General features: G+C 48.0%; 3 protein-coding genes across 10 annotated transcripts in view; 1 reads left to right on the top strand and 2 right to left on the bottom strand.

Moving 5' to 3' along the window:
• Positions 1–955: 955 nt before the first annotated feature.
• Positions 956–12,612, bottom strand: CCDC137 (coiled-coil domain containing 137). Of its 2 annotated transcripts, XM_085862530.1 has the most exons (6): positions 12,395–12,595; positions 8,089–8,222; positions 6,540–6,702; positions 4,592–4,737; positions 3,222–3,298; positions 956–1,320 (listed from the first exon to the last, which is right to left on the bottom strand). In XM_085862530.1, exons 1-6 carry the CDS (start codon positions 12,436–12,438, stop codon positions 1,078–1,080), a joined length of 807 nt encoding a protein of 268 aa, XP_085718656.1. In that variant the 5' UTR covers positions 12,439–12,595; the 3' UTR covers positions 956–1,077. The 2 variants fall into 2 exon arrangements, with proteins under 2 accessions (XP_085718656.1, XP_085718657.1); XM_085862531.1 differs by lacking the exon at positions 3,222–3,298 and having other exon boundaries at positions 12,395–12,612.
• On the top strand, positions 12,472–14,693 carry OXLD1 (oxidoreductase like domain containing 1). Of its 5 annotated transcripts, none has more exons than XM_085862536.1 (3): positions 12,472–12,495; positions 13,715–13,774; positions 13,931–14,693. In XM_085862536.1, exons 2-3 carry the CDS (start codon positions 13,715–13,717, stop codon positions 14,273–14,275), a joined length of 405 nt encoding a protein of 134 aa, XP_085718662.1. In that variant the 5' UTR covers positions 12,472–12,495; the 3' UTR covers positions 14,276–14,693. The 5 variants fall into 5 exon arrangements, with proteins under 5 accessions (XP_085718662.1, XP_085718661.1, XP_085718658.1 ...); XM_085862535.1 differs by lacking the exon at positions 12,472–12,495 and adding an exon at positions 12,828–13,362; XM_085862532.1 differs by lacking the exon at positions 12,472–12,495 and adding an exon at positions 12,828–13,393.
• VPS35L (VPS35 endosomal protein sorting factor like) overlaps positions 14,685–26,456 on the bottom strand; it is a 38,192-nt gene continuing 26,420 nt past the window's right edge. For all 3 annotated transcript variants that reach the window (XM_085862526.1, XM_085862528.1, XM_085862529.1), the window contains exons 17-31: positions 26,395–26,456; positions 25,991–26,044; positions 25,510–25,590; positions 25,238–25,300; positions 22,199–22,284; positions 22,004–22,087; positions 21,680–21,743; positions 21,448–21,546; positions 21,054–21,131; positions 20,005–20,119; positions 19,698–19,837; positions 19,160–19,325; positions 17,545–17,666; positions 15,354–15,500; positions 14,685–15,022 (exon numbers count right to left, since the gene is read on the bottom strand). The exon at positions 26,395–26,456 is cut by the window's right edge and continues 55 nt beyond it. In XM_085862526.1, the coding sequence (XP_085718652.1) occupies positions 14,930–15,022; positions 15,354–15,500; positions 17,545–17,666; positions 19,160–19,325; positions 19,698–19,837; positions 20,005–20,119; positions 21,054–21,131; positions 21,448–21,546; positions 21,680–21,743; positions 22,004–22,087; positions 22,199–22,284; positions 25,238–25,300; positions 25,510–25,590; positions 25,991–26,044; positions 26,395–26,456 (1,454 nt within the window). In that variant the 3' untranslated portion in view covers positions 14,685–14,929. The remainder of the gene's footprint in view (positions 15,023–15,353; positions 15,501–17,544; positions 17,667–19,159; positions 19,326–19,697; positions 19,838–20,004; positions 20,120–21,053; positions 21,132–21,447; positions 21,547–21,679; positions 21,744–22,003; positions 22,088–22,198; positions 22,285–25,237; positions 25,301–25,509; positions 25,591–25,990; positions 26,045–26,394) is intronic.

Below are 26,456 nucleotides of genomic sequence, written 5' to 3'. Positions count from 1 at the left end.
ATCCAAACTGTGCAACCTGGCTGGCAGCATCAACCTCGAGGTGAGTACACTCACATCGTCCAATCTTCCAGCATTCGTTGATCGATGTGAAAGATCAACCAACTGTGTCTTTCAGGAAGAGTGAGCGAGTTATCGCTGGACCCAAAATAAATTACAAAATTCCTTCTCTAACCGATAGGGGGCACTGCATCAGTGGCACCACCGCACCCCTACAAGAGCCATTGCTAACCCGCAGTCGCATACTGCATACAAACGATGACTGTTCTACCATGTAGGTGCACCAGGAACAAAAAAAAATTAATAAACCCATTTCAAATTCCAACCACAAAGTGTGACACCTCGTAAATGAGAGAAAATTAAAAAAAATTTTAAGCAAACTCAGCTCTCACATGAAGGCCAAGGCATCAATGTGTGCCGTCCCTCGGATGGATGTTCAACTGGTCGTCCTGTCTGCCCGCACTAATTGGTGGATGGCAGAGATCCCACGGTGATCCTCGCGAAGAGCAGAAGAGCTATCACGAGCATCATGAACAAATTTGAAATTCCTACTCTAACCAACAGGGGGCACTGCGTCAGCAACAGGCTCACCCAATGACGCCACTCGCAGCTATGTTCTGCATGCGAAATAATGAGCAAACTCAGCGTCATTGGAAAACAGCCCATGAAAGCGACAACTTTTCCATTGGAAATATAAACTGAGATTTAAAGGCCATGACCCTTCCAGCACAGAATGTGAAACTCCCCATTGAGTCGCATGGCCAACCCGAGACCGATAGCCTCCGACCAATAGCCAAGCAGTCATAACAAAGGATCACCTTGTGGCCATGACAAGTTCCAGGACTGGTAATGTAAGGGGGTCTTCGTTCGGTCACAAGTCTCTGTAACCCACGTATATGATCTCCCTGAGTGGAGACAACCTCTCCCAGAGGAGAAAAAAAAGGCACCGGAAACTATGCAAGGTGTTTAATCGTACTTTATTTTAACCCAATACTGTGATTACCCTTCATAATTACAAAAATACGGAAATCCGGGTCGAACAATATAATACGTCGAAAAACACAGCTAAAATACAAGAAGCTAAAAGCCCGACAGCTGGCTCACCCTCCCTTTGTTTCCTCTTCTACCCTTTCCCTCCAAAGAACTCTTCTCCTTCTGCGAGAGTCTCTGCACTTTCAGGTCTCTGTAGGCCTTCATGACGCGCGTTCTCTCCGCCAGCAGGATGGATTGCCTGGCCATCGAAGGAGCCGGGGCGGCAGATCGGTGCGTCTGCTTCACAGTGCCCCCCGTTAATTGACGGAGCAACAGCGCTCTGTTTCCTGGCTGCAAAAACCACCACCAATACCACAACATCAATATCAAAACACGAGCACACACAAATACTAATAGAGCAACAACAAAATGCGTTTTCACTGCTATGGGACCGACTCACAAAGAATAAAAATAATTTCCGCTTGGTTTCATTCTGTGAGAAGTAAAATGAGGAGGTATTGGCAGGGGGGGGGGATAAATTGGGAGCAGAGATCGGGGTATAATGGCAAGGGGGGTAAAACATCCGACCATTTTTGTGTTTATAATATGTCGATGGACCTTTCCTGAAAATAAGTTTATATTATCAATCAAATGAACAGCGATTTAAATGCACAAAGAACCGTTTGAGATCATTCAAATGAGCCACCGCTGAAGAAAGTTCGCCATGAGCGGATTACAATTAGTTAAACAAATAATTAAACACTCCGTCCCCATGGCAGGAAAGCAGCTTAGCACCGATTATACAGGCTCCAAGTTTGACACCCCCGACTGAGCTTTCCCTCGTACCCACGAGCTCGCCGACCATAATGGGCACAGGTGGAGGATGGCAGCTTGCAAATGGCATGTGAGAGCAGATTGCCGCGAAGCAACGTGGGCGGTAAACTTGACCCCTGCCCCTGATTCCCCAAGGAAGAGAAGCCATCGTGGAGGAAATCTCTCGCTCAAAGAGATGCGGCTCAACGCCTGGTGGCTTGAAGGTTGCTGGTACCACAATTTACTACTCAAGGGCCTGCATCGTCAACATCAAAAGCTTCGACAACAACACAAACTTGTACCGTATAATTGTTCCAAACTTTTTTCATTTATATTTAACTCAAACAGCTTATCAGGAGAGATGTGGCAGAAGCTTATACAATGCAAATTACAGAGTCAAGTTGTTTTGCATGCAAGCACGTCAGTAGACCCCACAGCCACCCATGACGCCACCCCCCGCAGCCACCTGCGATGCCCCCAGTGTCCACCCACGATGCCCCCGCGGCCACCAACGACGCCCCCAGCGGCCCCCCGCGACGCCCCTAGCGTCCACCCACGACGCCCCCCGTGACGCTGCCCACGGCGCCCCCTGCGGCCACCCGTGGCCAACCATGACGTCCCCTGCGGCCAACCGTGACGCCACCCACGGACACCTGCGATGCCCCCCCACCCCTGCAGCAGCCACCCGCGGCGTCCCCCACAGCAGCCACCCGCGACGCCCCCCAGCAGCCACCCGAGATGCCCCCAGCAGCCAACCGCGACGCCCCCACAGCAGCCACCCGCGACGCCCCCACAGCAGCCACCCACGACGCCCCACAGCAGCCACCCGCGACGCCCCCAGCAGCCACCCGCGACGCCCCCAGCAGCCACCCGCGACGCCCCCAGCAGCCACCCGAGACGCCCCCAGCAGCCAACCGCGACGCCCCCCCCGCAGCCAACCGCGACGCCCCACCCGCGACGTCCCCCATTTTTAAAAATGCTGAGATCGCGTGATGTGCAAGTGCTCAGTTCAGTCTTCACACGATTGATCGCAGTGTTCAAGGGGCTGCATTTCACTCTGGTTGCAATCTGTTCAGGCCTCACCGTGGAACACATGACCTTAGATATGACCTTAACGTAGCATCGATAATGACGATTATGGTGAAATTGGTGAAAGCAAATTACCAAGCATTATAATTACATGGACTGAGGGAGGAGAAAGTCATGACTTTGATAAAGGTTAATTAAACAGTAATGGAACAACAATACATTAAAAGGAGAAACTCGAGCGAATTAACAATGTCTTGTGGAAGTGGTTTTAATGGAATCCTTTTCTATCGCCATCTCCACGGTCCACTTCCCATCCCAAACACGATACTTCGAAGACCGTTTGCCATGTCCCTGATTACGCATTTCCATCATTTTTAAATCTACAGAATGCATTTAAGAAACAACCGCACCTTCGTCTTCTGACTCCTCCTCGGCTGAGCCGTGAGCATTGGAGGGCCTTGAACGACCTCCCCAAAGGCAACCTTGTCTACAACAAAAAATTATGATATTTTACTCAAAAAAGGTCACAAAAGTTCAACTTCAAACATTGTCAAATGTGAAACTGATCCAGTTCAGTAGAGACTACTACCACTACTACTACTACTACTACTACCACCACCACTAGTGCCCCCATATTTCCCACCTTCTTGTGGGGTCAGCCTGGGAACGTTTTTGGCCCAAGCCTTTCACGAACTGGCTGTCGAGGCCTGGCATTCCACGGAAGGAGATTTGGGCAGGAATTTGGAATTTGTTCCAGGATACTGGCAATATCTCGCCGACTCTCTGCGAAGGTCACCATGGAATCGTTAACATCCTCAAACAACCAGTACTGGCAGACGGGCCTTCCGGCTTATCGTTCCTCCGAGGGACGCACACACGTTGAGATGCCCCACCTCCACGCGAATCACCAGGATGACGTTTTAAAGCCGAGTCGAGATTCCAATCCAGGCTGGACAGCTCAGAGGAGAGTGTGCGTTCCTCTCGGCTATCTTGCCTTCCCGGATATACACCACAGCAGAGAACCTTCCGGAATGTGTGAACATTTCTGAACCGCTGCAATTGCGATGGAGAGACCCATTGGCAATGGGAGCCGGCGAAACGACGTTTTGTGCAAAATTCAAATCAATCGACATGATCAAAGCCAATGACAGTTCAATGAGTTGCTTTCATCTCGCAGAATACGACAATCAAGTTGGTGCCGTCTCTTGCACCTGAACGAAGGAGTTCGGCGGCGAGAGTAATAAGCTGATAAGAGCTTCGGTTTAATTGAAACGGAAACACATTTTGCAAGCAATTCCGCAAAATAATGTTCGCAGAATTTCCCCTTGCCTCGAGATACTACGGTGTCACAAATGATATACGGTGCTGTACAATAAATATAATTACACAGGAGACTCTCACCAGTTAAAATAGACATGTTCCAGAGACTGTTTGAATTGATGCAAATTAAAACCGGCAATTCATTCAAGCCAAGGAAGGAGGAGAAGAAGAAAGAGGATGAGAAAGAAGGAGAAGGAAGAGAATAAGTAGGAAGGGAATGAGGAGGAGGTGGAGGAAGAAGAGGTGAAGCTAATCTTAGTTTTGGAAGAGCTGCTCGAACACCCCCCCCCCCCCCCACCCACCTTCTCGGGTCACGGGAAAGCTAAACGAAGGTTTACAAGCCAAGAGTCGACCAATGAATAATATATGCAAGAGGGTGGTGAGCTGCCACCGTATTGGCTGAAGACAAACATTGCACTGCTGGGCACGCTCGGAGAAGGCGGCCATCACCACAACATACCTGTAAACAACTTCCTTTCTCGCTCCTTCTCCTTCCGATCCATTCTCTTCCCACCCCTCAACTCTTCCCGGTCAGCCCGCTTCCCAAACTTCTCCTTTTGCACTGCCGGACTTCTCACGGGCGTTTTCGAACTGACCTGTGCGACTCTGTTTGCAACACACGCAAACACAAGTCAGATACAACACCCACGTGTACAGGTCTCAGCTCCCTCCCAAACACCCCGAGGCCTAATTGCTGATTTCTGGACAGTTTGGTTGAGGGAGAGTCGACTGTGCGCCATGTCACCTGATGGGAATGCCCTTCAATATGTGAACATTCTTCATCACTCCAGAAATGCATTCAAACGTCTCCCTAGCCTTTCAGCCGAGTGTTGGGAGTCATAAATTAACCGGTTTTCATCTGTGAGCTCGAGCCGGGCCGGGATACGAGGCATTTTGACTGCCAACATCAAGACGTCTGATGCATTCAAACCTTTTCACAGGCCAGCGATTTGAAATTAGGTCAGCACGTCATTCAAGCATGATCTGTAGTGTTTGCAAGAGCATTTGATCAGACGAGCTTGCACACTTGAAGGCCCCACGGTAGCCTCCTTCCCACCACCCCCCCCCCCGCTACCAGATGCCACTACGGTGAAGGAATCCCGGCGTCGCATAGCAAGCAGGACTCATCGAATGTTTGCCACAAATTATAGCGAACACTAATCCAACTATTCGGGTGCGCACCGATCAATCGTGTCGCGTGGGCGATGCCACATCAAAAGATAGTTTCCAGCATTAACAGACTTGGAGCAAATAATTTACCGTACACTTCATCAAATGGGATCCTGGCACGTTTTATTATCTACTGGCACAGTTTGAACATTTTTACTGCTGATCAAGCCGGGCTTGCACAAATCGTGTTGTCGAATCCTTGCACAAATCATGGACAAATCAACATAGAATAATTATTATGGGATTGGAAATTGGGATTTCAACATCACCTGAGATTGGTTAGCATGGGAACATGTCCAGCGCAAGGGTATTGGACCGGGGTCAATTAGGAACTTGTCCCACCCAAGTGAAGGCATTGTCCCGCACATTTGGCAGCAATTCGGAATTCTGCCAGGACGCCAGCACACCTTGGCCTGCTCTTTCAGTGGCATCGAGGAATCCTTACAGCATGGCGACCAGCATTTAAATGCGAGTGCAGGAGACACCCAGCTCAATAACCCATTGAAGGAAGGTGTACTCACTGATGCGACACCCCACTTGCAAAGCGCCAGTATGAGAGTTCATCATCGGGAATCAAACCCAGACTCGATGGTTTGTACATAAGTGCGCTCCCTCTGAGTTTATCCGGTCTATTCCATGGGAGCACTGAACAGGCGAAACCCAAACTTCAGGATTACGCAGGTCCTGGATAATGACGCTGCTCGAGGAAAGGTTATAACCTCCACCACCGAAGGTGGATGGCGGATATGTTTTCACCCTTGTTTGTCTGTCTGTGAGCAGGATATCTCAACAAGTTGCGGACAGATTCAGACGAAACTGGGTGGACAGATATTTCGTGCGTGACAAGGGAAGACTTGATTCGATTTTCATGAAGATCCGAATCCGGATACTCGAATTTTTAAAGTGATTCTTCAACTTTGAGAGATAGTGCTCAACCAATATACAGCACGATATCTCAAAAAGTTAGGGATGGATTCGGAAGAAACTTGGTGGACGAGTTGGGGAGGTGACAAGAACAAGCGGATTAGATCTTGATTCAGGTCCAGATTCAGATCCAGCCCCATCAGTGGGGTACAAACACGTGACCTGTTCAGCCTCGCAGAGCTGTGCATTCCCACGGAATGCCCTTCGAGTTACAAACTGCAATACCTTTGGAAATCCGTGCACAGGGTTTAAGGGAAAGGATAAACGTGAAGCTCCAATTGCAACAATGAATGCGGATGACATCATTTTCACACCTGGCAGTTTTCGGAGCCTTTGAGCGCTGACCATGTTGTCCAACGTTTAGCTTTGCATCATGTTGGCCGGGCAATGCACCTGCCGAAGCAAGCATCTGGTATTCTTTTTCCTGCTGCTCCTCATCGTCGTCGTCATCATCTTCTTCTTCTTCCAGCTTCTGCACTGAAAAAGGAAGGAAGGAGCAAGGCTGCATTGGTGTGCAGGTAGCTACCGTCTTAATTATCAATCTTTATTACCCCGCACATGTGATGCGAAAAGCGGGGTTCAACAATTGGTTAATGTCCGTCTGTCTGTAAGTCTGCGTGACTTATCAGCTTATGATCGAGGAACAACTTATTCAAATCAAATGTTATATTTTGAACATGAATAGGAAGACAAGCCTCTCGTTTTATCTGCCGGACGTTGGCTCTGAAAGAGAGGAGTGAGATAATATTTTGACTTTGTCTGTCTGCCTGTCTGTCTGCCTGCCTGTCTGTCTGCCTGTCTGTCTGCCTGTCTGTCTGCCTGTCTGTCTGCCTGTCTGTCTGCCTGTCTGTCTGTCTGCCTGTCTGCCGAGCAGGGAAACAAAATTGAAAATCATTCCAAACAGGAAACTTAGTGTTTTTAAACGATGTTATAAAGGACACAAACAACAAGCACAAAGAACTCATGTAAGGTATTAGACAGGGCGATGTAATCGACACTGGCTAAAATGGCAACAAAACCCGGAATTAATTTATTTATACACCTTCAAACCTTTATTTAAATTGAATTATATGCTTGAACACAAATCGCCGACATAATACTTCCAAGAAGCATGCTATTTATCGACATCGAGCATAAGTGGGCGCGGCTTTGGAGAGGGCACAGTATTGATGTGAAGAAGCCGCCGCCCGATGGCTGGCTATGCATGATGCTGCGTTCGATGGTCATCAATCAAGCCTCCATCTCCATCTCCTAAACTCCGACTCAACATCGTCTTATGACATACAGTGTGTAAGGATGATGTGTAACACTGTGACAGTAGCGCTAAACTTCCTGATTTTCTTTTCTTTTTAAAATCACAATTTAATTATTAGTATTGAAGAAGCCTGAGGTTGGCTTAACGGTTAAGGTGGCTGGCTTAAGATCTTAGGCTCTTGGGTTCGAGCCTCTGCCGGCTGTTTAATTAACATCGGGTGTGGTTGATTCAGCCCGTCATCCTTCGGAGGTCGGCGAAATGAGTACCAGTGAACTGGTAATAGAGGACACTGCATATCAGTGGCACAGTCGCACCCAAGAAAATGATGCAACCAACAACCAGCCACCACAGGTTGCACAAGATAGCTATCTTCTATAAACTATGTGGTATTTCTTTTTATCGTTCTACTTCGACGAGAGGATTCGTGGAAGTTGGTGTGGTTTGTGACTTAAAATGATGACCAACCCCCGATGAAGACGCTTACACCAATAAAACCATCCAGCTGCATCCAATTAGAACTTACCAGCTCGTCTATAAACAGGTAAATAGAGCTGTATTTAGGGTGTGTGTGTGTGTGTGTGCGTGCGTGCGTACGTGCGTGCGTTTACCATACATCTTCTTTTTCTTGGCTTTCTTTTTTTTGAACATCATCTTCTTCTCGTTCATCTGCTTCTGCCTTTCCATGATGGTTCTCAGCTTGGCTGGAATAATTTGTTCATCAAAGTCCCAGCCAGCAGGTGACCTGTGTATTACAAGGCCACATAAGCCACAGAAGACAACCTATGGCAGCAGGTGGTGCATGACCATCTCGTGTCATTCACCATCCCCAGCAGCAATCCTTTCTACCCCCATTAACCCGACCAAACTGAACCCTCTTACTTGCAGATTACTGTGTTTCTTTCCCTCCTCTCACTCGTTTAATCATCAATTGATCTTTTTCTCTGTCTTCATTCCCTTGCTTATTGTGTCCAACCATTGGCCCATTGTCAGTCCGTTGCCTTATTACCCACCGTTACCTCATTGTGCTCAAAGGCCCGAACTGGCATTGAAAAATAAACAAACAGTGACACAGTTGGCCAGAGACAGCACGTGGGTCGCCATGGAAGGGATGGGGGTCGGCCACGGACGGCGCGGGGGTCGGCCACGGACGGAGCGGGGGTCGGCCACGGACGGAGCGGGGGTCGGCCACGGACGGAGCGGGGGGTCGGCCACGGACGGAGCGGGGGGTCGGCCATGGACGGAGCAGGGGGTCGGCCATGGACGGAGCGGGTGCTCGGCTACGGAAAGTGAGGTAGTGGCCCACCGGAGGAAGGTGTGGTAGTTGGCCACAGGGAGCAAGACGGTTGGCCACTGGAGGCAAGGTGGTTCACACAGATAGAAATTCTAAATTAAAAAAAATTAATAAATTATAGTATCCGGATCCAGATCTTCACCAAAATCAAATCAATGAGTCTTTCTCACACACCCAACATGTCCAGCAAATTTTGTCTGAATCCGTCAATAACTTTTTGAGATGTCCTGCTCACAGACAGACAGACAGACAGACAGACAGACAAGGCGGTAGGCGGCGATGGGTCGCCGAGCATGGAAACTATAAGATATAGAGCAAAATGGATGTCATATCGTGGCTCGGGAATCATCTTAAGATTACGCATATCAAATCTCATCCAGTTCCATCTACTGATAACTACTCGGTATCCATTTGAATGAAAAGTACCGAAAATGTGGTTTGAAATCAGAAATCCCCAAAGTTTGAGGGAGTGCTGTGGGTGAACAAAGATCTAAATCGAAAATCCGGCTCGATCTTTTGTGCACAATGTATTCCACACGATCAGTGTGAATTTTCATGACCATCCGACCATAACCCTAGGAGGAGTAGCATTTGGCGCGAAGGCACCTCCAGCTCTCGCATATTATCGATTTTTGCACTTATTGACCTTTGACCCCTGACCTAAGCGAAATCAGTCAATATGACTTGAGGCAAAGTTGTTGTACTCATTGAGTACCATGAACCTGCAAAGTTTCATTCGTATCGATGCACTCACCTGGTCGCTAGGGGGCCTTCAATTTTCGTGTATACTCTATTTGTAGGGGGCGCTGCGGGTAAACTATTCCATATATCACAAAAACCGGAATATATTTGATAGAGCATCACCTGTAGATCATTCGTGCCAAATTTCATAACCCTACGTGGGATAATGGCTTTCGGAATTGATTTCGCGTGAACGGTACAGATTTTGAAGGTTTTTCGGCTGTTGCTAGGGAACCAAAGCGTCCCTAGCAACCATCACAATTTCCAAAGCACTAGGTCATAATATGTATCTACCACCCGAGTTTGGTCAAAATCCGCCCACGTTTACTACCAATTATGCTGATGACAAACGAACAAACATCCAAACAGACAGAATTGCTGACAATAAGGGTCACCTATTTCGGCGACCCAACAGATAAGAAACCATAACCCCGCCCACCATTGTTTGGTTGGTAACTATTTTTGACTTTAGTGAAATATAAAACCCAACACTGTTTGTTGTCCCAGTGTTTTCGGTCGCACAAAGAAACAAATGCATTTTCGACACGATGGTCCGATCATGGTACTCGTGATTACGCATTTGAAAAGAAAACATCAAAAACGCTCCGAAAGCCAATTATGACGCCATATGTAACAATGAACGCCCAAAGCATCGAAAAAGAATCGAAATAATTGTTCGTTGCCATGGCAATCGAACCGACGGAGATGGCACGGTTCCTTTCTTCGCTGTCGTGCAGCTTTACTAGGTGTGTTCCATTACCAAGCCGCTTGTTATCGCTCGCCAAGCGGCTTCAGCACTGTGTCGTCGGAGTGCTTAAGCCGCTTGGCGAGCGCTGTGCAAGTCGCTTGGCGACGGAACAGACGGAACACACACACACACACACACACACACACACACACACACACACACACACACACACACACACACACACACACACACACACACACACACACACACACACACACACACCTGATCTAGTATCACGTGATCTGGGAGTGTCACAAACAAGCACATCACATGTCAATACGAAGCGCGCTCGTTTTTTTTCCTGTGAACAGTCCCGATTTAACTCCATTCGCAGCAAATTTCGTTTCGTTGACGAAAATGGAAGTCAGTCCCGACTTTCGCTCCTCGAACAGATGGGAATTAACGGGGAGGGAAATGGCGAGAGAACAGGGCAGTTCGAATGAGGGTGAGGGTTAGGGTTAGGGTGAGGGTGAGGGTGAGGTTGAGGGTTAGGGTGAGGGTGAGGGTGAGGGTGAGGGTGAGGGTTAGGGTGAGGGTGAGGGTGAGGGTTAGGGTGAGGGTTAGGGTGAGGGTGAGGGTTAGGGTGAGGGTGAGGGTTAGGGTGAGGGTTAGGGTGAGGGTGAGGGTGAGGGTTAGGGTGAGGGTGAGGGTGAGGGTTAGGGTGGGGTGAGATGAGGGTGCGGGTGAGGATGAGGGTGAGGGTGAGGATGAGGGTGAGGGTGAGGGTGAGTGGCGGGTTCGGGTGAGGGTGAGGGTGAGTGGCAGGTTCGGGTTCGGGTGAGTGGCGAGCTTGGGTGCGGGTTCGGGTGCAGGTGAGAGTGCGGGTGAGGGTTCGGGTGAGTGGCGGGTTCGGGTGCGGGTGAGTGGCGGGTGAGGGTGCGGGTTAGTGGCGGGTGAGGGTGCGGGTTCGGGTGAGTGGCGGGTTCGGGTTCGGGTGAGTGTGAGTGGCGGGTTCGGGTTCGGGTGAGTGTGAGTGGCGGGTTCGGGTTCGGGTGAGTGTGAGTGGCGGGTTCGGGTTCGGGTGAGTGTGAGTTGCGGGTTCGGGTTCGGGTGAGTGGCGAGCTCGGGTTCGGGTGCGGGTGAGGGTGCAGGTGAGATTGCGGGTTCGGGTTCCGGTGAATGGCGGGTGAGGATGCGGGTTCGGGTGAGTGGCGGGGGAGGGTGCGGGTTCGGGTGAGTGGGGGGTTCGGGTGAGTGGCGGGTTCAGATGAGGGTGCGGGTTCAGGTGAGTGGCGGGTTCGGGTGAGTGGCGGGTTCGGGTGAGGGTTCGGGTGAGTGGCGGGTTCGGGTGAGTGGCGGGTTCGGGTGAGTGGCGGGTTCGGGTGAGTGGCGGGTTCGGGTGAGGCTGAGGATGCGGGTTCGGGGGCGGGTGCGGGTTCGGGTGAGTGGGGGTTCAGGTGAGTGGCGGGTTCGGGTGAGGGTGAGGGTTCGGGGCGGGTGCGGGTTCGGATGCGGATGCGGATGCAGGTGAGGGTGATGTTGCGGGTGAGGGTGAGGTTGCGGGTGAGGGTGAGGGTGAGGTTGCGGGTGAGGGTGAGGGTGAGATTGCGGGTTCGGGCTCCGGTGCATGGCGGGTGAGGGTGCGGGTTCGAGTGAGTGGCGGGGGAGGGTGCGGGTTCGAGTGAGTGGGGGTTCAGGTGAGTGGCGGGTTCGGGTGAGGGTGAGGGTTCGGGGCGGGTGCGGGTTCGGATGCGGATGCGGATGCAGGTGAGGGTGAGGTTGCGGGTGAGGGTGAGGTTGCGGATGAGGGTGAGGGTGAGGGTGAGGGTGAGATTGCGGGTTCGGGTTCCGGTGAATGGCGGGTGAGGGTGCGGGTTCGAGTGAGTGGCGGGGGAGGGTGCGGGTTCGGGTGAGTGGCGGGTTCGGGTTCAGGTGCGGGTTCGGGTTCGGGTGCGGGTTCGGGTGAGGGTGCGGGTGAGGATGAGTGTCGGGTTCGGGTTCGGGGGCGGGTTCGGGGGCGGGTGCGGGGGCGGGTGCGGATGCGGATGCGGGTGCGGATGCGGGTGCAGGTGAGGGTGAGGTTGAGGGTGAGGTTGAGGGTGAGGTTGAGGGTGAGGTTGAGGGTGAGGTTGAGGGTGAGGTTGCGGGTGAGGTTGCGGGTGAGGTTGAGGGTGAGGGTGCTTTCTTCACTTACGTTCGATTCGCCGCCTCAACCACCCGAGCGGTTCGCTGGTTCATGGTTTCCCGCAACGGCCCCAAGACCACGTGGGTCGAATTACCTCACGACACGCTAAGGTATTAATGTGATTATTAAATTAAAACAAAGGGCGTTGCTTTCTCTGAGAGATATATTAAAACTTGTACTCCGGTCAAATTACGGAACCGAACGACACTCGACGCCTCATTATACACCGCCTAACACCCAAGAGCCTCACACACCGCCGAGAGTCGATATCCTTTTCACATTGACTGGGATTTATGTTCGCGTGACGGAGCAACAGGAAAATAGCGAAAGACCGAATGTAGATACGAAAATGAAAACTCGGGATAAAAAAAAAAAAACAGGGAGAAGAAAAACTGCTTTAATGACGTCATTTCCGCCCTTTAACTCCGAGATGTTGCGTCACTTTATTGATTCGAAGTAGCCCAACGTCTCTCCCGTGACGTCTCGAACATCGACACAAGGGAATAAATGATAAGTTGAAGCAAGTAGCCAAATATTTATTTATTTTGGAAGCAAATATGCTCCGAACATGCGTCTTGTCTCTTCCGCTCTCCCTCCTGCTTCCTCTGCACTTCCAAGCTCCTTTCCTTTCCTCCCTAATCCTCCCACCCTCGTCTACCCTTCCTTCACTCTCCTACCTTCCTCCATTCCGTCCCTGAACCCAATGTGATGACGTCTCGGTTCCCCCGTTGAAAAACGAGGAATCACCCGTGACGTCACGTTTTAAGGTGTGACGTCATGGGTGCCCGGAAGTGAATCGAGTGCCAGGAAACCTCGGTCCATGACTCCGCTGATTCCATAAGGTGATTTGAGGCCGATGGTGGAGCTGGTGCACGACGAGGAAGGTAGTCGCCGTTAGAGGATGGACGGTGTCTCATGGTCCAAGAGATTGACCCCGCACCGGGTGTTCGGGTGGAACATTTGAGTGACAGGTGGAGGTATTTGAACCTCTTGAATGTTTCCAATCAGGTTCGACATCAGAAGTGAAACAGGGCTGATCCCAATTCGGGCGTGGACGGGAAACCAGCCCCCCCCCTTTCGAAACCAGTTTGTCACGTGATCGCAGAGATCAAATACCAGCTTGCTGTCATCAATGTTTTATTATTTTATTCATATGTGATGTGTATAAAGCACTGGACGCTTTGTGTCCGTTTCAGGATGTTCAGGTTCTCACACAATGTTCCCATGGAACTGGTAATTAGCGAACCGCTCGGACGGAACATTGCAAAGTCCAATGTGCGTTTTGAAAATGCCTTTCCATTTTTTGTTTCCCCTTTTCCCCATCCTCAGATGTCATTCCTTACTCGCTGCTCACACGGTCCCACAAGCCCTCTAATGGTGAAACTCATGGTGTGTGTGTGTGTGTGTGTAATGCGTGCGGAAGGGTTTGAGATTCCTATTAGGCAATAATAAAGCCACCCCTCTCTTCCCCTCCCCTTTCATTGCTTTGATGTACGAGTAATACGATATTGCGGTTGCCTTTCCCCCAAACACCCGCAACACCAGCTTTCCCATCGCATGCCGACAACGCATGTTCTACTTGGCACCGACGCCGGCACAGGTGTTGGAAGTACAGTGAGCAGGGTCACGAGTCAGAGAAAAGAGGATACGGACACCGAAGCCGAGATTGAAAATCATCCGACGAGCTCCACTCCACCACTGGAGCCTCCGACGCCTTGCTGCATGAGCGGATGCCATAACTGCGTGTGGCTGAGTCACGCTGACGAGCTTCTCCGATATTACGGGCAAAGTGGTGGGGATCGTGCCGTGCACGCCGTGGAAAAGGGAGTGAGCGACCCCTCACTACGAGCCTTCCTGATCATGGAGATCAAGAGCCAGACGTGCAAATGAGGACCGATGGCTCAAATTATCGAGATGAGCGGATCGAATTCCGACGACTGAGGCTTTTGGCGAGTGCGTGTTCAAGAATTTAAATCGGAGTTCTACAACGGAAGGCAAATATCTCTCCTCGAAGCATGCCGAAGCCCCTTGTACGTGTCACAATTCAAGATGTGCTCAAACGATTGAACTGGTAAAAAAAAAAAAATATATATATATATATCACAAATAAATAATTGGCATCGAAGACCACGACGGTACGACAAATCTCACTCGAACCCCAACGACTCGGTTCACGAACACCCACGTGTGGAGCTTTGTGCAGAAACATCTTTTGTGATGGACGTTTGAGAGATGGTGATTGCGGTTACTTTTCAAGCATGCAAGACCAGACTTGTAAATATATCAAATAAACAACAAGTTTACTGTGTGTGCAGCTTTAATTAAACATTTACATCGTGAAAAAAGAAAAAGAAAGAAAGGATTACGTTGAAGATTCGAGTTAATGCAACAACAAAAAACGATGAAAGAGAGGAATTTGCAGAGTTTGCAATTCGTCGGGGAAGGTGCAGGTTTCTTCGAGTTCAAAACTTGTCCATTTCTAGTTATCCTCAACCTCCACCTCTCCCCCTTTCACCCTTTCACCCTTTCCTCGTCGGTCTCTTGTCAAGGCTGGCAAGACGCTGCGAGGCGCTGTGCCAGGTCTCCCAACTCTGGCCGTCTCTCTGCTTGTCCCTTGATGTACTTCATTATCGGAACCTGGAAGGAACGACGGTGCGAGAGAGGGACGCGGTTTTGCTTTCTATTTCCCATTGCAAAGCGAAGGTATTTGTCACCCAGCAGTGTATTATGCAATGTCAGTGATCCTTAGGCCAGAGATCATTGATCATTGATCAATCCCATGCAGTTCTCTCCCCATTTGTCCACAAAATGAATTTGGTGCGATGACCAAGGGAAACTTGATATGCGAGGTGTTAAAATTAAAGGCCCCCCCCTTTTTAAAAGACATTTCCAAAATACTACTGTATTCAACCCCTCTCCCACCCCCCCCCCCCCAATTGCTTCCTGGTTCATTCAAAGTCAGACATACCGTGATCTTGGGCTCGGCGAAGCCATGTTTTCTTGCCAGACCCCAAAGATTCACAGCAAGCTGACGGAGACGGTTGTTCTGCAGATCGGCGCAATAGATGAGCGTCGAAAATAGAGCCAAAGCAACGGAGGCTTGCCGTTTGAGGGTCTGTCGGTCGTGAGGATGATGGAATGTAGAAACAGTGAGTGGTAAAATACAGATCAACCCAGGATGACAACCATAAAATACGAAAATTCTTAGCCTGATGTTGGCTTAACGGTTAAGGAAAATCTTAGGGTCTTGAGTTGAAGCCCCATCCATGCTGCTGAATTAACACCAAGTCGGTTGACTTAGCCCGTCATCCTTCCGAGATCGGCAAAATGAGTGCCAGCTTACTGGTGGAGGAGGCATTGCATCAGCGGGCACAGCTGCGCCCCCAGGAAATGATGCAGCCAAACAGCCACAGCCTCCATCCGAATAAATAAGTAAAGAAGAAAAAGACGTGCAGAGCACGATACTTGCAAAATCCACCCCTCTCTCCAAACGTTGCCATGGATACATCAAATTGTCCATTTCATCAAGATTAAAATCTACAATTTTAATCAAAGCTCAGATCAATTGGACGAAAACTGATTATTTTTCAAATTTAAATTGATTTTAGAAGTTTGACCTTGAGTTGACCTTTCACCTTTTGACCTCAAAAAGTTCCTTTCCCCAATTCAGTGATGGACTATGCAAATCCTGTTCAATGTCCAAGTTAATACGATGTAAAACTGATGATTTTTCAGTTGAAAATTGATGATTTTTTTTAGACGTTTGACCTCGAGATCTCAAACAATAGTTGGTTTCCCAATTCCATGATGCAATATGCAAATGTTATTCAAATTTCAAGTCAATCGGATGAAAAATGATTTTTAGAAAGTTGACCTCAAGATGACCTTTGACCTCAAAATCAATAGGCTTCTCAGTTGAGACTACCTCTACAACTTGGTAAAAGTTTCATGACTATCGGTTTAGAATTATGGTCTGTCGGCGATAAACAGAATAACAAAATCGACTGACCAATCGACTTGAAAAATCTTCGATTTTGCAAGCAATTTATTAGGTGTGTGCGTGCATGCGCGTGTGTGTGTGTGTGTGTGTGTGTGTGTGTGTGTGTGTGTGTGTGTGTGTGTGTGTGTGTGTGTGTGTGTGTGTGTGTGTGTGTGTGTGTGTGTGTGTGTGTGTGTGTGTGTGTGTGTGTGTGTGTGTGCGTGCATGCGCGTGTGTGCGTGTGCGTGTGCGTGTGCGTGTGCGTGTGCGTGTGTGTGTGCAAGCATAGAATCAAAAATGACTGGGTCAACCAACACTAAATAATTTTGCATACGTGCTCGGATACTCAAGGTCAAGTCGTGGGCACAAAATACCACATTTTCCCTCGCCATGAGAGCAGGGTGACTACTTGCAATTTTCGCCTGCAAATGTGGAATAGTGCAAGTTGTTTAGGCCTAAGTCACATTTGCTCTACGGCGAGGATACGGCGGCCGTACGCCCTCTGAATTGACAGAAACGTGCGGCGGCCGCAGAGTTTCTGAGGTGGCCTCAGGGTGGCCCTATGCTGTATGGCTATATTTTACAAGCCATAGGGTCACCGTGGAATTATAACCGCGGAGTTATAACTTTTTTCATTTCTATGATCACCGTAGCAATTTGACAAGCCGAAAAAAAAAAAAAAACTGGTAAAAAAAAAAAAATTAACCCATTCGTTACAGTCCGTCTGGCCGCACGTTCGCCTTGCGGGCACCTTGCGTAGGAACACCCTAAAGTCACCGTGCGACATCAAATCAAAGACCGTACGGCAACCCCACGTTTTCGGTCTCCACAATTTATAAATACGCCGTGCAGCTCCCCGAAAAATAAAAACATATGTGACTGCTACATTGTGTGACCGTGGAAATACTGCGGCCGCCGTATAATTGCGAGTGGCCGTAGATTTTGGAGACCCCACGGCCGCCGTGGCAAATGTGACCTCGGCCTTAACCACTGCTCCTTGCCTGAGGGAGGGAGTGTTGACACCATATTTCGCTCACTGAGTGAGCGGCTATTACAAGTACAAGAAAATGGACAAATCGGAATTGGTCAAGTGGCCCATCTTGTCTCGTCCGTGCTCTACTTCTGCATCGAAGTTCAATGTGAATTGATGTCCCAAACATGCAGATGGATAAATGTGTACCTGTTCCTCCTTTCCCAACACCTTGAGATGATCGAGGATCAAGCCAACAATGGTTTCGCAGAGACGGTTCACTTCCTGGATGAACTTGGGGTCGCCACCATATAGCTGGTCGTTGGAATCCACTGTGAAGGGGGAAAACACGGGATGGGGGGAAACGCTGCCAATTAAATCTTTTGCATCATTCACCAATATGACGTAACTCGAGAGCCACGTGGACACAAACTGTGGTTCTTTCAGTTTCAGTTGGACACAAATGATATGTTAATTGAAGGATTCATTGTAATTCACAAGTAATTTGAGGAGCTGTACGTGCACACGGTGTCCCTCAATTGGTACCCATGTTTTATTTTTGGAATAAAACAAGCACACAAATTTCCAAAATGAAAATTATATGGAACAGCTGGAGTGATGTTTGAAGTTTTGTTTAACAACAATATTAATAATAATATTGCTACGTTTATACAGTGGATGATAACTTAATATCCTCTCCACGCTTTACAAATAAAATCAATTGAAACTACATATCGGTGATCAGAAAGCGATCGCCATGGGTAAGTCTCCAGCGGAGGCTTATCCTTGGCGTTCGCCCGTGACTCACCCTTGGCCCATGATCCAATGATGGCCATATTTTTTCAGACCATCGTATGACCTTGACCATCATTTGGAAGAGCACATACCTCTGCCAGGCTGAACAGTTTGTGTTTTGTATCCCATTGATAGGCCGGATCTGGATCCTGACCTCCAAGATCGAACGTCTTGTTCTCATCACCGACTCAACTCATCCACCAAGTTTCATCCAAATCCGTCCATAAAACTTTTTGAGCTATTATGTTATATGTGTTAGTTAGCAATGGTGAAGTGAATGGTTTTAATAATAATAGCAATGGTGCCATATCACTCAACGGTGAAGTCCCGTCCACAACTTAGAAGCCCGATCAGGGCAAGGGGAGCGCCGTGTCGCTCCGGGATTACCTGCCTTTAATTCAGCCTTTTCCTTCCCAGCCCACAAATTATTTGAGCAGTCCGTCCAAGACACGAAGACTTGATCTCCCTCCCTGTAACTCCTCTACTCCCCATCCGCACATCTCCCGTCCCGACAAGCAACCTCGGCCCTCCATTTTGGTGAGTACCCCTGTAACTGTTCATTCAATTGTCCGTTTGTGTATTTAATTTGTGTTGTTTATCAATTTGTTTCATATTTGTTTCTAATATGTAGCTTAGTGAGGTTAAAGTTATGTTCGGGTGACTGAAAATGTGCCCTGGAAACGCACAGCCCCATAACACTACCTTTGGGAATAGCTCGTCTGCTTAACGTCGTACTTTCTCAGAACGCATCCACGACCTTGTGGAAGCTTGCTGTAGTGCCCCGGTGGGGGGAGGGGGGGTGCGGGGGGTGTCAACATCTGCTGAAATACATGGTATATATCCGGTTGCGCATCCATGCGTTGGCTGATTTGTCCTGAAGGACCAGTGCAGACCTTTATGCTTGTCAAAGACACAAGCTATGCTTATCAGGTCACATGACTTGCCACCCAACTACTTTTCCTTTAATGTGTGGTGTTAAAGGGTTTTCAGTGGTGAGAGGGTGGGGGACACCAAGAGGGAAAAGGGCGACCTTTGTCCACAGTGTAGAGGTACGACTCCTGCGTGGCAGCGCAGAGGAGATGCAGTACAGATATGTACGCCAAAACACGCCCGTCGGAGCCTTCGTCCCATTGGCTCTGCTGGAGTGCCGTGAGAAGCCCCCTCGTCAGGCACAGCACCCCCTGCTCTGGATGGTCCTGGAACCAGAAGGTAGGGATTTTTGGTCAATTCGTGTCAGGACTGTTGTGTGGAGACCGGGCAGAGCAAAGGAAACAGGTAAAGCTCCAGTGCCCGTTTGTTGAAACAGTTATCAAAGTGGAAAAGCACCTTTTAATTTGCCAATACAAGGCAGGAATGCTCCGATCTGAGTAATTCGCAATCGGATAACTTTGCTCGTTCGAAAAAGTGTTGGTGAATAACAAGTACAAAAAAAAAAATAATTAAAAAAAACAACAACAAAAAAAACAACTTCACCAACAGTCATGCTTGTGTTACCAACGTCAAAAATAAAAATAACATGTTGGACAACTGTCCATCGAGGGGCTAAAATGGCATGCGAGCACACCCACCGGCACCACAAGCAAGGCTGACAGTAGATTTCTCACATACTCCAAGAGATATCCTTCACTAGGTCGAGCTTTTCCATCCACCACAACCGAACGTGGAATTTCAGCCACAAGAGCAATGGCTGCCTTGAAGAACGCGTCGGCTGCACAACAACGGGACAGCCATTTAAGCAACGAGCAGAGTCGGAAACAAATGTGTGGCGTAAATTAATGCGACGATAGTGATTGCGTGAATGAAACCCACCCAATCCACCCATCCAAGCTCAAGTGAGAAAATCCGATTCATCTTTTTTTTTTTTCATTTTCTTACCTTGAGCCAGGCACTGGTTCATCAGAGCCACCTGGCCTGAAAGCAGGTACAAGTTGAGTCGAGGAAATGAGGCAGTCAGAGAAGGGATGGTGATGAAAGAGTAGGCCGCACAAGCCTGGCAAAAAAAATAAATGCACACGAGCACAGGCCAAGGCAATTTACGTCATCGATTTGAGCGATTATATTGCTTTTCCTGTTTGTCAGCTGAGGAATTACAAGTCCGTATGCTTACACCTGGAACTTCCCCTTTCTGTGCACTTTTTCACTAATCACGGTTAACGAAGCATTTTGTTGAAGCAAAAAGCCCCACAGTGGGGTGCGCAAATACAAGGTAACCTCTCCCGCTTAATGAGCCCAAAACAAATCGACCTCGCAACGTCTGTTTGCGTGCGGCTTGGTGCCACTTGGTACTTATCCTTGCATCACCCCCTCCTCCTCCTCCTCCTCCTGTAAACATCCCACTGGAAGCTCAGTACAAAGGGCTATACACACACACACACACACACACACACACACACACACACACACACACACACACACACACACACACACACACACACACACACGAGAGTCACTTGAGCATGATCCCGAGGTGTATGACAAAGGAGACTGCTGGCTTTTTGCCTTCTCAAAACAGAATTTTGGAAACGCGTACGCAATGGCCAACTCTGTTTGAAAGGCACTGGTGAAAGCGAACCGATAACACAGCTGGCTCGACGTGCACTCCAACGGATGGTCTACTCTCTGCTGCCTACAAAGCAAGCTAACAATTTCATGTCGGATTATATTCTGCCAGCGAAAGAGGTCGGACTCGATGACTCGCAGGCAGATGCACCACCCTCGAGTTGTCCTGCACACCCGACAAGTCGGCCCTCTCACACGCAATCACGTGGATATTAGAGTGTCTGTGGTACGTTTCACAGTAACACGCTTTCAGGCTGCAACAATGGCAGAGCAGACCTGCCACTGGATCAAAACACAGAGCTTTCGACCAGGAGCAAATTAACACCCCCGTAGACGTTATCGACTAATGCTTTGTGCGCCATTACCCGAACGAATGCAGCAGTCTTGCGCGAGTGGTTTCCGTTCATAACACGGTGAGTATCCATGGAAAGGCGATTCACACTCTGTGTGGGCACAGAACACAAACCTCGTTAATGCATTCGAGTTTGCACGTTTGTTCTCAATCCTCGTCCAATTAAAGCATTCTACTAGTTCGCACAGGAAAAAAAAAAATCTTCCCAGGAAACCGATGTGACGCACATGTACAGGACTGTTGTACACCGAATGTTTGCAACACTTCTTTCATTGAATACACACGCACACGGTTTCATCGTTGGCATCGAGTTTGTTTATTCTCAGATTATTTCATTCACATAATGACCCAAAGTAAGCAACTGCTATTGAAAATACTTTCCCACCGTAACCCACACGGGTAAGCACCTGCACGAGGTGAATCAGCACCGGCTCCAAGTTGGAGAACGTCGCACGTGACTCGACGTAGAAGCTCAACTGCTGCTCAAAATCTCGACCAAACGAGATCTACGCAGGGCCCCAGGGATGACGGTTAGAATGAGGGAGAGCGCAAAATGATAATGTGAATACAAGATGGGTTAGTGCTAGTATGATGACACGGTGGTAGGCGGGGACGAGGGAGGGGAGGTGAAGTCATTACCCTTTGAATGAAACCACAGATCAGAAATGAAATGCTCCTCTTCTCATCTTCGAGAGTAAGTGCACTGCCAATGACAAATTTAAAGGTTTAACTTTTTAAACATGAGGGACAGTGGATATGTGGACAGAACTTGGAGAATGGAAAATTCAGAATAGGAATAAAATCCACGGTCGGAATGGTCTTGGGGTGGAAGGAGTTCCACCAAGTTTCGGCCCTTGTTAAATAATTCACAGTTGATGCAACAGGTACGGACATCGCTTGTGCTGTCGTGGTTTTGTGAGCAAGAAAAGCACGTGTGAACCAAGCCACACCCCTCCCTCTCACCTGATCGAGTCATGCATGGCTTTGCACACAAACATCATCGCATTGATTATGACGGGATCACGGGTCTGCTGCTGTTGCTGCCACCTGCAGGAAACATAGCGCTTTCACCTTGGGGATCAAAACCGAAATGCTCGGCTTATTCCGTGCTCGGACACTAAACAAACAAAAGAAAATGAAAAAAAAAAAACCCCGTACAGGATGAACCCCTCCACGATGCTCTTGCAAACATCCACCTTCACGGACTCCTTCTGAAACATGTCGAGGAAAGGGAGGAATTTGTCCTGAAACAAACAGTGAGAACAGTTAAGGGGTGAGCCATTAACAATCATTTAAGGCTCATTTAAGTGAATGAAAAGGCTATTTCAAAAGCCGACAATGGTTCCAACATCTGATCATCGTTTACTTCTTCCAGCTCACATCGTTGTATGAAAAAAATAAAAATGCATCACAAAGCAAAATATATAACTTCGCCAAATTTCCCTCGAATTTCTGTGTCTTGCCCAGAACCAATGTATTTAAAGAGGACTATAGGCACTCGTACTTGGCTCTTGGAACCAGGGTCCTATGGTACGTTTACTATTTACAGTACTTATTTTGGTCCGAGTCGAAGCGGCACCGTCGCTCTTCATGAAACTCATCAGAACACGTCTTTGGGATTGTGAGCATCGATTCTGCACCGCAGCACGTCTGGAAAAACTTTCGATTGCCCACCGTATCGTACCTTCCAAAAACGTTTTTACCTTACAATTTCTTTGTTAACCGATGTATAAAGACAGAGGATATGATAAAAAGTGTAATAAAAATTTATTTGACGAGTCAGGGCTTTATTTTATGATTTGCGGAGAGAATTAATGTCAATCAGTCATTGTTACCCCAAGTGCACAAAGCAAAATATGGGGTTAAGCAATTGCTCACTTTGTCTATCCGTCTCTACAAACGTCAGTTTATGACTAAGGAACAACTTGATTTCAATTTAATGTCATATTTTGAACACAAATATTGGAAAACGAACCTGTAATTGAGCAATATTTTGGCTCCGAATTTGACCCGATCGCACATGCGCAGAGGAGCGAGACAATATTTTAGTCTCTCGACCTGTGTGATCATCAAACAAAATTGAAAAACATTCCAAACAGGAAACTTACTGTTTTTGAGGATGTCATAAAGGACACAAACAACAGGCACAAATAACGAATGTAACTTGTTAAATAAGGTGGCGTAAAAGGTGCTGTATCAATGACGGTAAAGTTCCGAAAAATTTTTTTTTTTTTTCCTACAACCATCAAAATATAATTATTTTATATCATTTTAATTATATAAATACTGAAGAACACAAATCGTCTTGTCGGCACTTTCAAAAACATTTCGTTAAGCAGTACTTGTACAGAATAGTACGGCATTTTTCATCATCTCAACCAATTAACCTTGCTACTCGCAGACCCCGTCCATGTCGTTTTTGTTTTCTCAAGATTGCGTTGGGGGAGGGAGGGGGGGGGGTTTAACGTGTTCTATGAACTCTTTAGTTCTTTACATCGAAACTTCTCCTTGTGTCGAAGACAGCAACGTTGTTGTACCCAATCACTGATGCCGTTAATCTGAGCCTCCAGTCCCACGTTAGCAATTGTGAGACGTGCATCCAAGTCTCCAGCCAGAGGGGCATCCACAAACGACAGAACTTCTATTTTGTACGAGCAGCATTTATTCTTGGGTGCTGGAAGGGCTAGCAAGGAAGTAGAGAGTCTAATGCAGTGGCCAATGTGGGGATGCTCAACCCCCCTCTGACTTAACTCCTCCATCATCTTGGCCAGATAATTGGCATTGGTGGCTTCATGATTGTTGATAACAGTGAGAACTTCCTCAATCTGGGAACACTTGTGCAGGAGACTGTCTTCCTGCAGTTTAAAGTTTTGTTTCAAAATCTTGTAACCATCCTTCTCTACCTTCACCAAGTGTAGGAAGTCAAAGAAAGAGGGACTGCACTTCCTTGAAAGATAGGAAATGGACCACTCTTCTCCGAAGGTTGTCCACCGTGAACATCGATAGATCGCTTCCGCTGCACTTCACGCTTAAATCTGAGAAACGCCTGCAATGTCCTCTGTGAATTTCTCAGTCACAAATCTTATCACCGTTGTCAAAAAGTGTTCTCTCCGACGTTATTTATGCACAGCAACAGAGACTGTTGTTGGCGGCCTGGGGGGGGGGGGAGGCAATGCACTGCTTTATGCATGACTTGGGCACTCCCGTGAAAATTGCGGGTGATGGTCCGACAGGTTGCTTTCCTCTTGGTGCAACTCACTCACAGTCAAAGTGTGATGCGCAGACGAGTGGTTCACATCGATCTTTCAGACTGGCTGCGCTATTTGGCATCGCCTTAATCTACGTGGCACATTCCACTTCATCAGAGGGGAAACGTACTTCAGGGCTATGGAGTTCTCCTCTGTAATTACCGTGACAGTTGAACGCTGCACAATGTTAAGGCATACGTTCACAAAATAGAAGACAAATTGAGAGAATGGAATGGGAAGATCAGAGAAGAGATTATTCAGAAGAGGGAGATAGCATGATCAGAACAAAAGAGAAGAGAAGAGGAGAGGAAGGAATTTATCTATTGTTTTTCCTTCAACTTCCTGCTCCATCTCAATATCACAGTTTCAGCTGAGTCAGGAGGCTCAGAAGTCAATCTGAACCACGAATGGGCCCTGTCTAGTACATACCATCAACGGACCCTAGTTGCAGAACCCGAGATTGGGCGCCTGCAGTCCCTTATTTAAGTAGTCTGTGTCCTATGAGGAATCTCTTGCATGACATCACGTATGTGCTTACAGGTCCACGGTTGGCTGAAAAATAGAGTCCAAAACACAGTACTCGTGTAAGCCATCAACCCTTATTCGGCGCAAAACCCGGTGGACACGAAAGACCCCACAGTATCATTCGTGAAGAGTAGGCAAGCTATCACCTGCACCCTGAAACAAATGACAAATTCCTGCTCCAACCTACAAGGGGGCACTGCATCACGGGCCACAGCCGCACTCCCAGCAATGATGCAGCCCAGCAGCCACAAGCTGCATATGATTTGTACGAAAGAGTGTGATTTTTAATCGTACATCAATGCATGTGCGAGCAATTCTGCACCAGCACAACAAAGGATGCACAATACTTCGGTTGGAAATGTTTCCACGTAAAGGGCAGCGGCGTTATGGACATCTGCAAAGACATTTTTACAGGTATCCGTACCATTGAAAACAGCACCGTGAAGTCATGGAAGTATTTCAGGACCCGTGCAATTATGGACTGCAGCTGAAACACAAGACAGGTCAAAAAAAAAAATATATATATATATATATATATATATATATATATATATATATATATATATATATATATATAAATATATCAACATTTTCTCCCATCATGCTGCCCCCTAAATAATGTACATCAAACTAACTCTCCATCGGCCAACCGAGGAACCGCCACAGTTACCGTCCGATCTTCAATCGGTGCCTCACCTGTGGATACGCATCCTCAAAGGCACGATCGGGAGTCATATGCTTGATTATGTCGGCAAGGATGGTGTTCACCTCACGGGCCTTGGCAAAGGGATAAATGAAAATAACTTCCCCCCCCCCCCCACACTCCAATCTCGTTTGAAACGATGATTATCCCTCTATCGAATCATGAATACGAGATCTCCACGGGGCAATACCATTGGGACCACGACCCAAAAGGAGCAGCGTGCAATCTTCTCTAATATTTGCATAAGTTTACATCGACGACAGCCTTGGTTGGCATTGTTTTGTCATCAGTAGGAGCAAACAGTCGATCGAAAGCTGAAGCTAACCTCTCATCTGCAGCTCTTACAGCACATGCAGATTTACTGAATTATATGAAGGATTGCAAATCAATAATAATAATAATAAACCTTGTTGGGCAAGTAAAGAAATGTTATGAGTATCCGAAGTCGAGGCTCATGGAAGAGGGAGAACATACCGTGAAGCAGCGGCAAGCATATTCCGTCCAGACCTCGGCACAACTAATGTAATCCTGCAGAAGTCACAGAAATATTGAGGGGACAGGCATTCGCAGATACAGACATGAACAAATGTGGAGACATTGAATCCCGACAGGAAGAACGGGAAGCCCTGTTACAGCCATCAAAATGTCACATTCAAAAGGGAAAGTATGAGCATCATGATTGTCCAAGGAGAAAGCAAGCCTCATTGTCCTTACCAGGATGGGATCTTATTCACGACCGCGGATCATTGCCTTAAAATGGTGTGCGTCATCTGGTCAGGAAATTTTGGACCCATCTTCGCACATTTTGTAATACTTTGGAACAAAATACATTTTTTAATCTAATAAATTTCCCTTAACCTTTCATTTGCAATGCCTACCTGCGTGCTTTGGAGCCGAGTCACGACTTTCCAGGCGTCGTTGAGCACCTGTAGCCGCTCTC

Source organism: Eptatretus burgeri, chromosome 17 (assembly GCF_056783735.1).
Source record: "Eptatretus burgeri isolate ZD-2024b chromosome 17, Ebu_testis_v1, whole genome shotgun sequence".
NCBI classification, from domain to species: Eukaryota; Metazoa; Chordata; class Myxini; order Myxiniformes; family Myxinidae; genus Eptatretus; species Eptatretus burgeri.
This window is presented reverse-complemented; position numbering and strand designations above follow the sequence as displayed.